Source organism: Artemia sp. Qi Xiang Cuo, chromosome 8, assembly GCF_049724085.1.
Source record: "Artemia sp. Qi Xiang Cuo chromosome 8, ASM4972408v1, whole genome shotgun sequence".
NCBI lineage: Eukaryota > Metazoa > Arthropoda > Branchiopoda > Anostraca > Artemiidae > Artemia > Artemia sp. Qi Xiang Cuo.
The window spans coordinates 29571434-29585390 of NC_142801.1; the positions used below are offsets into that span (position 1 = coordinate 29571434).

At 38.0% G+C, this 13957-nt stretch overlaps 1 protein-coding gene across 1 annotated transcript in view; it reads left to right on the forward strand.

Annotated features, from left to right (window-relative positions):
* Non3 (Ribosome production factor 2-like protein Non3) overlaps positions 1-13957 on the forward strand; it is a 55334-nt gene that overhangs the window by 32300 nt on the left and 9077 nt on the right. The window contains exons 3-4 of the mRNA XM_089093337.1: positions 8717-8876; positions 12959-13238. Coding sequence (XP_088949463.1) covers positions 8717-8876; positions 12959-13238 — 440 coding nt within the window. The remainder of the gene's footprint in view (positions 1-8716; positions 8877-12958; positions 13239-13957) is intronic.

Sequence of the window (13957 nt, forward strand, 5' to 3'; positions counted from 1 at the left end):
AGAATCCGGAAACCAAGGGGGAGGCACTTGAGCAGTGAATCGGATCGGGGGGAGGACATTGTCATATCACAGTTCATGTCACCCATTAGTAGCTTTAACAAATTTTTTGCACGCTTTAACAAAATGGGTGAATGACGCAAGATTATTCTTATTATGCGGCAAATAAACATTGACTAGTACAAGATCACCAATCCTGACGGCTAAATAAATATCATCAGATCCGTAACACTGTGGGGAAAGGGAAGAGTGTTTCCGATTCAGCACGCAAGCCAACCCACCGGAGGGACGACCACGAGCTCTTCGGGCATTTGTAGAAAAAACAATGTGGCCGGGGCTACGTCGAAGGAAATTTACGCTCACAGCCGGCAATAAATGTTCTTGAAAAAGGACTACATCAAATGTATCAAGAAGATTATCAATACAAATGTCCTTATCTTTGGTCCCATTAATATTAAAAGAACAAATAGAGATAGGCAAAGATATCATTTGGCAATACCTTTGGTAGCAATAGCACGCAACTTGGGACATCGCAAACTATATGACACATGGTCTCCACCACAGTTAGCGCATTTAGAGGACAAATGACAGGGAGAGTCCTTTGATGATTCGTGGAGATCGGAGCATCGGGAGCATTTCACGACTGGGCTTCTGCAATTGGCAACTACGTGGTCAGGAGAACGGCATCTATGGCAACAACGCGGGATCTGAAAATACTCAAAAACGCGCAAAAATTCATAATCAACTTTCAATCCAGTTTTAATGGCATTGATCTTAGTTGCAACATCTACAAACGAAATTCTGAGTGCATGGGAAGTTCCAAGCCTTGTTACGTCAGAGACTCCAGGGTATTCAGTAAGGCGAGAGATATCGTAATCAGTGCCTATACCCTTTAATAACCCAAAATATTTCTTTTCGATAATTTTGAGCTTAGAATTTGCTAACACTGAGGGCACAGCCTTGCAAAAATCATTTACGGTCACATTATCGATTCTTACAACAAGGTTATAGTTAGACTACCGTATGTTGCTAATTGCCTCATGACTGGAGATCTTGTCAATTACCTCTCTATGCTTTGATGGGTTATTCAAAACCTTAGGCACATTCGAGATAACAACTGTGGCTAGAATATCATTCGCGGAGACAGTAGGTAATGCCAGGAAATTCATATCATAATTTGTGAGCTTAGAATCAATAACTTCTAGAGTTCGGCCAATTTTATTAATCTTGGTAGCTAAGCGTGAATATGCTACAGCCGGTATGGTAGGAACTTCGGTTGGAAATCGGATCACATAAATAGGAATAGTTATGTTCTCAGAATCACATTTCTGGATTAAATCAATCATATCTCTGATATTGTTTGTAATTGCTTTATTGCCAACGCGCTTAGGACAACAGTCATCTGGAACTGTAGCTGAATAAAGTTCAATCTTTGCAGTTGAAACAGCCGAATTCTCGAAAAAATCAACCGCATGACTCACGATGATATCGTCGTCAATTCCCGCTTCAAAATTCACTTGGATAAAGTTCAAAACAGGCGAATAAACATACCTGTCATTATCGCTTGCAGCACTCGTAGTCCGCTTTAAACCGGTTTATCTAGGCAGGCAATTCACATCACGTCTTGTCTTGGCAAGAGCTAAATGAATACTGTATAAACTTGAAAGAGGGCTCGTTTGATTGGAAATTGAGAGTTATAGTTCACTTTTTAAGAGTCAAAAGAGATCGGAGGGCACCTAGACCCCCCCTTCCACGCCGTTTTTTCCACAAGTCCCTCTGATAAGAACTGAGATAGCCATTTTTTTTAAATGGTTCAAAGACCATATAACGAAAACTCCGGGGTCAACACAGCGCCCCAAGGCCCGAGGGCAGGCTTTGTAAGTTATGCAATGTGGGAATATGTGCTTCTTATGGAAGAGATGCTCGTAATAACTTCAGGGGCTCATATGATTGGAAATTGAAAGTTCTAGTTCAATTTTTGAGAGTCAAAAGAGATTGGAGGGCAACTCGCCCCCCCCCCCGCCCCTTTTTCCCTAAATGTATCCGATAAAAATTTTGAGATAGCCATTTTGTTAAAGAAATTTCAAAAGTCAGATAACAAATACTCAGGTGTCGAAACAACCCCCCCCCCTCAGGGCCCGGGAGCAGTCATTGTAGGTTACGCCCTGGGGCGTATATGGTTCTTATGAAAGGGATACTCGTATAAACTTCAGAGAGGGCTCATTTGATTGGAAATTGAAAGTTTGAGTTCACTTTTTAAGAGTCAGACGAGACCCAAAGGCAACTAGCCCCCCCCCCCCCACGCCTTCTTTATCCAAGCCCATCTGATGAAAATTTGGGATAGACATTTTGTTGAAAATAGTTCAAAGGTCGGATAAGAACAACTCCGGTGTCAATGCACCACCCCCCCCCCCTCCGAGGGCCCGGTGGAAGGCGTTCTAAGGCGTAAAAAATGGCTATCTCACAGTTCTTATCAGAGAGATTTGTGGAAAAAACGGCGTGGAAGGGGAGTCGATCTCTTTTGACTCTTAAAAAGTGAACTATAACTCTCAATTTCCAATCAAATGAGCCCTCTTTCAAGTTTATACAAGCATCTCTTCCATAAGAAATATATATGCCCCCAGGGCATAACTTACAACGCCTGCCCCCAGGCACTGGGGGGCTGCGTCGACACCGGAGTTTTTGTCATATGATCTTTGAACTTTGTCTACGGCATCTCTCAGTCTAAAAAGTGTCATATTACTAATTAATTTACAACCTAAAGGGACCAGACTAATGCCTCGACAATTACCACACGGACGTTTCTCACCTTCCTTATAAAGTTGTGTAATAGATGTTTTACTAAAATCAATTGGTACTTCCCTTTTTTCAAAAATCAAATTCATAATTTTCAGTAACTTATCTCTACCTTTAGAGCCACTATATTTAGGTTACTCATTTACCATCCTATCAGCATCTGGGGCGTTATTATTTATTGACCCTTTTAGTATTGTTGTTAATTCCTCCTCACGAAGCAAATTTTCCTTAACATCCAAGGTATCACAAATTTTCTCCTTTTTCTCTATATCTTTTCCTGCAACTCTATCTCGGTTAAGCAAATTCTCAAAATGTTCGACCCATCTCTCTTTAGTTTTTTCCTTATCGCTAATTGCGACCCCATTCCTATCTTTAACTGGGTCAAGTCGGGATTGATCACGCCCTCTCAATTTGTTAACATGCAAGTACAATATTTTACCGTTATGTCGTCCAGCTGCATCCACCAGATCCTTGCTAATTTTATCAATGGCCTACATTCCCTACCTCCTTAGTTTGTATTTTAATGCTTTCTACACTTTATTTACACTTCTTTTGTTTTTATATGATCTATCACTCAGGTAATTCTTACACAAGTCCTTTCTCCTTTCTATTAATCATAAAGCTTTTTCACTAATATTCTTAGCTGCAGTTCTAGCTTTCTTCCCTAATGCACCTTCAGCAACTTCACAAATTATTTTTCTAAAATTATTACAACCATCTTCCATATTATAAAATTTTAAACTCTGAAGTTTAGTATTCAACTGTTCCTGGAAAGTTTCTCTCAAATTCTCATCCTGGAGTCTACCAACATTATAACTTCCCGGGAGGTAGTTACCCTTCCGATATTTCAGCTTTAAATTAACCCTTGACACTACTAGATGGTGATCTTTACTTTTAACATCAATAACAGCACTCCTATATACCCTAGTATCTTGTATTGATCCTGCCAGTCTTCGATTTACTTTAACATAATCAATAAGGTTTGCTGTCTTACCATCACGTGAATACCATGTTAACCTATGAGCCATTTTATGACCAAACACCGTATTGGTTATAACTGGATTGTTATACCTACAAAATTGCAAAAGTCTGTATCCATTACTGTTTTCTTTTCCTACACCAAATTTACCTAGGCTGGGATACCATCTATTCCTATTTCTACCAACCCGGATGTTAAAATCTGCTAGTAAAAACATCATATTTCTACCTGGGACCCTGTCTATTTGCTCCTGTAACTGTAAGTAAAATTCATCTGAGTCACTAGTATCTCCGCCAGTCGGTTCTACAGGTGCGTATACTACTATAACTGATTCCATAAACTTTCTAGTCATAAAATGAGCCATTAGTACTCTAATATTAATACCTTCTCAGCCTAAACAAGACTTAGCAGCTCTCTTATTCATTATGAACCCTACCCCCTGTCTATGTACCCCATCCTTCCTGCCTGAGTAAGACATATTCTATATCATCTAATTTCATGCTTCCTACCCCTGGGATATGAGTTTCTGAAATTCCTAATAAATCCAGTTCGAATCATCTGAATTCGTCAGTCAAAATGTCGATACGATAGTCATTGTTTAATGTCGTTACATTCCATGTTCCAATTTTTATGTTATTTAAATGATTGAAATTATTTTCGCCTCAGGAAAAGCAATGATCCCGGATACCAGTGCAGGACGGGGATCACATATCTTCTCAAGTCTACACCGAAGTGCTTAAACCGGCTTAGAACCGGACAGCAAGAAGTCCCTGGGACCTCCATGAATGGTGGCTTTGTGCAATCCTGGGCCCATATTGGTCACAACATGGTTTTCAGCACTTGTCGATGCTCTTCTATAAACAATAGTCGAAATCCTGCACAGAAAGTCTCAAGCCTATTACCTCCGACTCATAATATGTTTATTCCTACAAATATCATGCTACTACGGGAGGGGGCAACCCATAATAGATAAATTAGCTAGGAAGAGGTTTTTCAGCCCAAAGACGCCCATCAAAACATACCAAGCCCAGAGAAATTGTCCATTAGTCAGAATCCCGTGCGAATGCTGTGTCCTTTACTGGGCTATAATTTCCTCGAGGGGTATCACTTCTCAATCGAGAATAGAGTTGACCGCAAGGTCCCCAGTCATGCATGCACACCGAAAAGGTCTATGCAGCCCTTTGCAGAGGCCGTTGTCCATACATCTGGATCTTACGCCCTGCAGCAGTTGTCCTCCTATAGAGGATCCTTCCGCGATGTTATTCTGCATCACCATGCAATTTAACCCATTACTGGGAGAACGTTTGTAACTCATGGGACTTGTGGAAAAACCAGTGGGCCCTTTTGAGTATACATTTGAGGGGCCTTCTTCCTCCTCCGCCTCTATTTATGACCCCGGGCGAGGGTGCCACAGTTTCTATAATGTACACCCACGGACAAGGTCCCCCCATGGTCCGTGCCTCCTATGGAGGTACCCTACATATCTGTAGAGCGTTCACCTATCGCCACCTGGGGACACGCTGAATGGCCTGGGGGAGGCCAGGAATATAAAAATGAAATTAATTAAAAATATTATGTTTCCTTTAAACATGGAAAATGGTATAGTCTTCTGTATGACTTTTTAAACATCAAAGACCCTCCGACATCTTTTGACTCTTAAAAAGTGAACTAGAACTTTCAATTCCCAATTAAACGAGCCCTCTCTGAATTTTATACAAGTATTCCTTCCATAAAAACCATATATGCCTTCAGGACATAACTTGCAACGCCTGCACCTGGGTCCTTTGAGGCTGTGTCGACACCGGAGTTTTTGTTATATGATTATTGAAGTATTTTTAATAAAATGGCTATCTCAAAATTTGTATCGGATGCATTTGGGAAAAAAGGGCGTGAGGGAGCTAGTTGCCCTTCGATCACTTTTGATTCTTAAAAAGGGCACTAATATTCCCGGTTTCCTATCTAATAAGCCCTTTTTGAAGTTTGATTCAATTTTCAGTCAAATGAGCCCTCTGAAGTTTATACGAGCATTCCTTTCATAAGAAGCATATATTCCCCCAGGGCATAAATTACAACGCCTGCCCTCGGGCCCTGGGGGGCTGTGTTGGTCCCGGAGTTTTTGTTAAATGGTCTTTTAACTATTTTTTTTTAAAATGGCTATCTCAAAGTTCTTATCGGAGGGCTTTGAGGAAAAAAGGGCGTGGAGGGGGGGGGGGGGCCTAGGTGCCCTCCGATCTCTTTTGACTCTTAAAAGGTGAACTAGAACTTTCAATTTCTAATCAAATGAGCCCTCTTTCAAGTTTATACAAGCATCCCTTCCATAGGAACCATATATGCCCCCAGGGCATAACTTACAACGCCTGCCCTCAGGCCCTGGGGGGTTGCGTTGACACTGGAGTTTTGTTATATGATCTTTGAACTATTTTTAACAAAATGGCTATCTCGAAAAAAAAATTCGGATATATTTGGGGAAAAAAGGGCGTGGGGGGCTGGTTACCCTCCGATATCTTTTGATTCTTAAAAAGTGAATTAGAACTTTCAATTCCAATCAAACGAGCCCTCTCTAAATTGTATACGAGCATTCCTTCCATAAGAACCATATATGCCCCCAGGGCATAACTTACAACGCCTGCCCTTTGGGGCTGTGTCGACACCGGAGTTTTTGTTACGTGATTATTGAACTATTTTCAATAAAATGACTCTCTCAAAATTTGTATCGGATCCATTTGGGAAAAAAGGGCGTGGGGGGGGGGGGGCTAGCTGCCCTCCGATCACTTTTGACTTTTAAAAAGGGCACTAGAACTCTCGATTTCCAATCAAATGAGTCCCTTTTGAAATTTATACGACGACTCCTTCCATATGAAGTGCCTCTGGAAAAAAAAATCAATAATAATAAAACATTGGAGCCATATGACCTTTATTATAGGCAACGCTGTAGAGCCCTCTGATTTGTTAATAGTGAATTAAAAAAACTGTGAAAATAATTAATCTAAAATTTAATGTTGTGCCTTGTGGTCATGGGTATAGACTTTCTGGTTACTTTGGTTACTCGTTAGGGAAGAATTGTAATTTTTGTTTTCGTACGTAGCATGAGAATTTGTATTAAAAACACAATGAAAGGTTCTAGAGCCAAAAGCTGTGCCTATCTTGTGTAAATAGGCCAGACCTGGAGAGAGGGAGGATCTAAGCATAAAATGTTTATATTAAAGTGGGTTTAAGTTTTCATAAAAGAGGGCCCATCAAAACAAAACTTTTACACACTCAACCAATTAAACGTTCCCTGACACGAAGTTTTCTTCCTATTCTAAGTAGATTCTTAATATTGATTTTTAAACCTTTTCTTGAACCTTGATTTTTCACAACGCACAACAGCTGCATTACTTTTTTGACTAGGGGACACAAATAATTTGTATAATCTAAGTAGGATTATCCAGATTTTTTTTTTTTGGGGGGGGGGGTATAAAAAGATTTTTTCCGGCGGGTACGAAAAAACTCCTAAAAACGCATAAGAAATTGTTTATGCTTATTTTAACTACGTTTTTACGGGTTGGATAAACATTTTGAGGGGGAGTCAAACCCCCTAACCCCCATGGATACGGCCTTCAATCTAAGTCTAAGAAGGTTTTAACTTACCCTTACCAGGCTGAACCATTCCCCCTGTGTCCATGTATTGCTATTAGCATTTTGAGTTAGCAAGTACATCTATTATTTGCTATATTCAGATGGCATTAGCATAATGGAATAGTTTTATTTATACAAGCAATCATAGTTTAGAATAAAAATTCGAATTAAAGGGCATTAATACTAACGAAAAAAACAATAGAAATACGAGACTATAACTTATTAAACACTGGCATGTAAAAAGAAATGAGCAAATTGGAGAAACGGTTTGTTCTTGGAGTAGGCTGTTGGAGTCTCACTTTGTTAGCTGACCTTGTCACCTTATGACTCCTGTGCATTTAAGCGGAAGCTGAACATCGCATAATTAATTTTTTTAGTGGGCTCTAATATTAAAGACTCATATTTCCTGTATAGGTTTCTAACTTGCCATTTCTTGTAATACCTTTGCTTTTAGCGTCTCATTGTAAGATGACAATTTTTCTACCGTTTGATAGCAGAGATTCAACCTGGTCCATCCAGTGAATTATACTTTTGAAATTCACTTTGCATTTTCTTTTTAGGTTTGAAAAATACACTAAAAATATATCAGAAACATGTGATAATTTTGCTAATTTGTTCAACAAGCCCACATTATTCTCTGGGAAAAAGTCTAAATAACAGTGGAATTCTGGCTCCGTAAAAGCACATGTCTGGAAAGTAATGCGTCCAGGTACCAGTTTATACTGGCATTCTCAAAGTTGAAAATTTTATTTTTACTCACTGTCAGACACATAAACTATGTAAAACGGGAAAAAGAGGAAACCTTTGCTTGTCTCCAAGAAGAAAAAACCTAGTGATATCTAACATTATCAATAAAATACTGAAGTGATTCAGTTAAACCTGTATTTAAAAGTTATTTGTAATTCTTATCTTTTTTTTCTTTTGCTTGATGTCACTCATTTTTCATTAGAAATCCTTTTGCCTTATTTTTTTTATTTTCTCTTTTATATAGAAATCTTGTTTACCTTTTGTTCACTTTTGCTCTTTCTCTGTTACTTTTGTTTTACTCTGCTTGTATGGAAGGATTTTAATTTGAAACTTAGTTTTTAGTGAATTAAGTTTAAACTTAATTTGAGAGTGTTTTTACTTTCTATAGTCCTGTTGCGTATCGCTTCAGTGTCAACGGTACTTGCAGTTTGCGATTACTATCATAGATATGATTGAGCGCCAAGAATTCCATTTTATGCAGATTGCTATTTTCTGTGACCTGACTTCTTAGTGCTTTCCATAAACGTATTGCTGCCTAAAATGGTCCGTTAGAATAACACCGTTTTTTTATGTATTTAGTATAACATTAGAAGAGCAAATGGGACTCTGTTATCACAAAAGCATGACATGAACCCGTTTGAAGATGTAACCCCGATTGAAAATCTTGGCCAAAAAATGGATGCTTCATTGTTTTCGTTCTGTTCCCACAACAAGAAACGACCAAATAACTTGATTTTAGGTAAAGAGAGATTCGATTTTTTTTTTTTTTTTTTTTTTTTTAATTATTCCTTATCATGTTATTCCTCTTTTTTTAACATGAGATCTTAGTTTATATTCAGAGATTGTCCATGAAATCAAGAAAGGTTCAACATAAAAAAACACACACACACACACACAAAAGAAGTTTAAAACGAAAGTTTTAATTAAACAGTAAAACTGATTTCATTACTGAGGAGTCTTTTTGGCATATTGTGGTAATCAGTCTGGAAATTTACTTCTGCTTAATCTATTACTGCGAAACTATTTTACTACTTCTTTTTTTATTAGTTGTTCACTTTGCAACGTGCAGAAAACCATTGCAACAATACTCATAAATCAAATAAAATTATATATACAAGTCTTTGAAATCGAACTTGAGCTTAACTTTATTGAACGAATACGATATATATAAATTTTGCACAAAGCAGACAGAGAACCAACTCGTTGTGTCCCCTTTATCAATAAAGGAAAGAAAAAAAAAATTACACTTCTTGCTAATATAACTTCAAATAGAAAGGAAAAATATATACCCTGGTCCCTGATATATCCTAGTCTAGCTAGGGTATATCAGAATTTTGTTTCCTTTAAACGCCAGTATTGCAGAGAAACTTGTTGCCAAAAAAGTTTTGATATAAAAAAAAAATCTTACTGATAGAAAAAATGAGGCAATAAGTGAATTTATTTCAAGGTTTCTTTGAGCGGTTTTACTTACCCCCACGAAAATACCTCCCAAAAAAAACGGGAAATACCCCCCCCCCCCCCGCAAAAAATACTCCCCGCTTTAAATACTCCCCGAGACCCCCCTTCCCCTGAAAATACATCCTCGTCGGAAGGAAATTATTCGCAAAAACTTACTCCCCACTGAAAATTCCCCCAGAATATCCCCCTCTCCTGTAGAAAATTTCTCCGCGAAAAATTTCCCTATGTTTCCCAATAACAAATACTATCTGTAAGCAATGGTCAAATTACAAAACTTAAAAAGGCACTTAAACTTCTACTATGGGGTTCTCTAATTGTCTTGTAGCTTGGGAGGGAGGGAGTTACGTCAAAGGGTGCATTCTAATGACAAAACATCCCTGCTCTCATTAAGCCATCAGATAAATACAGGATTAGTTCTAAGGGAGAGCCGAGAAGGTGGTGGAGGTAGAAATTGATATATAATCCCAGGGCTGTAGCCAGGATTTTTGTTTGTGGGGGAGGGTATACAAAAGAAACTTCAAAAAACGCATCAAAAATGCGAAATTGATATCTGCTCCCTTGTGGTTTTTGGGAATATTTCTGGTCTTCGCTTTTATTGTGAAAGTAGAGGGTGACATTAAAAACACAAATGAGCTGAATTTATTTCGTATAGAAAGGGGGGGGCTTCCCTTTCTCATCCACACTTCCACCTCATGGTTCCAGAAACTTTGAAGGGTGCGCATTAGACCAGAAATTGAGATTTCAAGTCCTTTTTTTTATAAGTCGAAAGCGATTGGAGACCAACCAGTCACGGGGAGGGGGGAGTATTTTCCGCACCAAAAACCGTAAGTAAAAAGCGACCGTATTAATAATAACTGGAGCGAGTAAAGGAAATTGGATTGGAACGTATACATAAAAATAAAATGTCTTTAATTATAATTCCAAATATGTAAACGTATCAATTTTAAAGTTACTGATTGAAGCTTATTGGGATAAAGATATTTGCATGATTTGAGAAAAAGGGGAAAAATTTTCCCTAAAAAGGGTGATCTTGAAGAAGAACTACATCATTAGATTCAGCGTGACCCTTGACCCTAATCTGAAAGACAAGATCCTTTATGTATAAACCCGAAATTTTTTTATCCCCCCCCCCCCCTAAGAAAATTGGTTATGAAACATACTTGTTATTTGTTGTTGTTGTGTTATTGTGTTTATTTCACCTGGGGTGGTCATTTCGGACCAGTGGTTATAGAATGTCGGAAGAGGGATAATCGTACCTGAAGCTCAAAGCTCTAGATCCCTTTTAAGGGACTATAATGATCATGCCCTAGCATAGTACCAATTTCTGCCATTTTGTGCTTCAAACCAGCAGTTGTTGCTTGATTTGGGTGAAAATATTATCCGTTGAAGATTCTGATACAGTCAATCAGCTTAGAAGTATTGAAAATGTGTTCCCAAAGCGTCTCAGTTTTAGATGAAATACTGCTGCACTCATCCTTTAAAATGCTTGTATATACAATTCGTGCAAAATATACGGTTGTTATATAGAAAGTCTTCACAGTGTCGCCAATGGTTACACAAAATTGCATAGTTGTCTATCAATTGTTGGGAGAGGGGAGGTTAGGAACCTTACTCAGAAGATGGGGCTCTTAAGCCTCAAAATAAATGATCAGGCCTAAATCTTTCATCTTTTAGTGAAAGGTCCTTCAGCCTAATTTGAAGATGGAATTTACCCCAGGATTTCAACTATGTCCAAATTTATCCGTTTTCCCCCGAAAATAAAAAAGGGCTCTCTAAAATGTCCCCGAAAATTAACGTTGACGAAAGTTGGAACTTTGTATTTTGTACTAACTTACAAACTCAATTTTTGGGAAGATTTTGGAGAACCAAATTTCCTTTCTGGAAAATTGGGGAGTTGTGATAGTCTTTGTCAATAATGTGATACCTATTTCTATCTTCTTTTTTGGAAGAATCTTTTAACCTTTTTGTCCTGCTTTTGTTTCTTGACCCTGAAATCCGAATTCGGCCCGTTGGGACCTCGGTTAGCGATTTTAAAAAATTAATATCGTATGTTATGTATTACCTTACTCTATACTTATCCTCTGTAAAGGTGGTTGTACTTCAAAAGAGTTTGGCGGCGGAACTTTATGGTACTTTAAGTTCCGCCTTATTCTAAGTTATCCTTATATCTATTTTATTCTAAGTTGTCCGGTTATCTACGAAGTATTTCTTTCGTTTTTGCTCATATGCAGTTGTAAAAGCGTGTCAGGAAGTTAGTATAAACATTTCTGAATTAGTATTGGATCAAAAAGACTTATCACCTTAGTTCTTACGGCTTTTTTAATATAATTTTGCAGATTTCATTGCAGCATACTGTAAAAACACAAAAGTACTGCCAAATGCTTGTGATTACAAAACAAAACCATTTATACAAATCGTCATTTCAAGGCCAATAAAACCGTGGAAAGTCTCTTTACGAAATTTCTATTTAGGGTGAAAGCTTAGGTTCTAAATGTGAAAAAGCGTGTCCAGGTTAAAATTTACCGTAAAGTGTTAACAAAAAGTGGTGACAATCAAAAGCAAAGTTTTTGTTTCTTTCGAATAATTGGCTCCTTCTGTAAAAGTGGGAAGTAATAAGCGCTAGTAAGATTGATCGTAGAAAATCCTTTGGTCTCAGAAAAGATGAAATTCCAAAGCCTGTAATGAGAAAAAGTGGATATTGAACTGCCAAGTAAGTACAATATATCTGTGGCGTTTCCAAGTTTTTCTTGCAATTCACAAGGATCACTGTTGCCACTTTCTGAAAGACATTCTCTGTTACAGTAAGCTGAACAATTTGAACCTATATTTGTGTGTTAATCGTAGCGCGAATTCTAGCCTACCCTACAAATTATTTATTAGGACTTTTTATATTCATTTAAACCATTAGGGAATAAGTGTTGGCTGACAAAACCGATGCTTTGCCTGGTACTGCTTTGTTGAAAGGGTTGGATGCGTTGGCATATTTCAACTCGTGTGACAGGTTGTGACGCACATATGATTGTATGTGTGCACACTTTTGGGCTTTCAGGTTGTTTCACGTTTTACGTGGTGTTTAGACATGGATGGTTGGGTAAGTGCTTAAAAAAACCTATAATAATGGCGTCAAAAACTTCATTTTCTGTGTAGTCTTGAAGATGAGAAAAGGAGAAATAGCAAATACTAAAAAGTTTGAGTCTTTAAATATCTTTAAAACCGGGCGAAATATTAAGAAAAAAAAAGTGTAACCGTTTCCATCTGGTATTCTTAGTGTGGGAGGGTGTACTGTGCATCTTATTTTGACAGAAAATGTCACATTATGCATTTTGAATTACCATAGCCATAATAATGAAGCTCAAATTATAGGAAGGCTTTATGACTACCATCTCCTTGATATGGTTGAACTTGGTATTGATGATTGTCAGCTTATTGAAACATTTAAGAACCAAAAAATTGCTGCTGGAATTAAACCATGTCTCGTGTTTTCTGGGGAGCCGTTCAACTCGAGTTCAGAGTACCAGAGGCTCAAAAATCTCCTTGTGGACTTTTTCCGTGGAGAAGAAATCACTGGTCTTCGATTGGCTGGCTTAGAACATGTAATATCCTTTACAGCTGCTGAAGGGAAAATATTTATGAGAAGCTATAGGTAAGTTTATTTCATGAAGTATTCACTACTAGTCTTCATTCAGACATTAGAGGACTTTTAAATCCTTTCAAAAACAAAATCAAACTTTCCTGAAGATGTTTATATCTCTTCTGACCTCCAAGGATTTCGCCAATAGACATTAGTTTGGCTACTGATAAGTAGCCCATATTTATGACCCCCTGTTAGGGATCACTAAAAGTCTTTTGTGTCAGAAAATACGAATTTAACCCCGAAGACTTAAAGAGAAAAAAGCGACTAATTGCCCTCAAATTTAAATTGACAAAAAGTAATAATAACTAAATAATGTAATGCAAAATACAGGTGCAAGCTGAGAAACAAGAAAACATATCAAGTCCATGAAAATTGTCAAGATATTTCTTGAATAATTCCACGTCTAAGCTATTTACTATTGATGAGGGCAGACTTCCGCTTGCCGATGATTTAGTTGGAGAAGCCCAATCTTCCGATGTCCTTGAAGAAGCATTTACCTTGCAGTTTAAACTGTAGACCGAGGTACTGAACTGTAGAATGTGTGATGGGGACAAAGTAATCTTAAAAGGTTCTTTTGTAGATCTAACAAGTTCCAGTCGTATGGCCATGATGAAAATGGTAAGCCACAGTTTGTAGTTGGAGCCCCCGGAGCTGTGCATCCTAAGGGAGGTGAGATAAAGTTTGGCAGAATTTTGTCATTCTGCGCTGTTCGGCTTCAAATGTGGCGA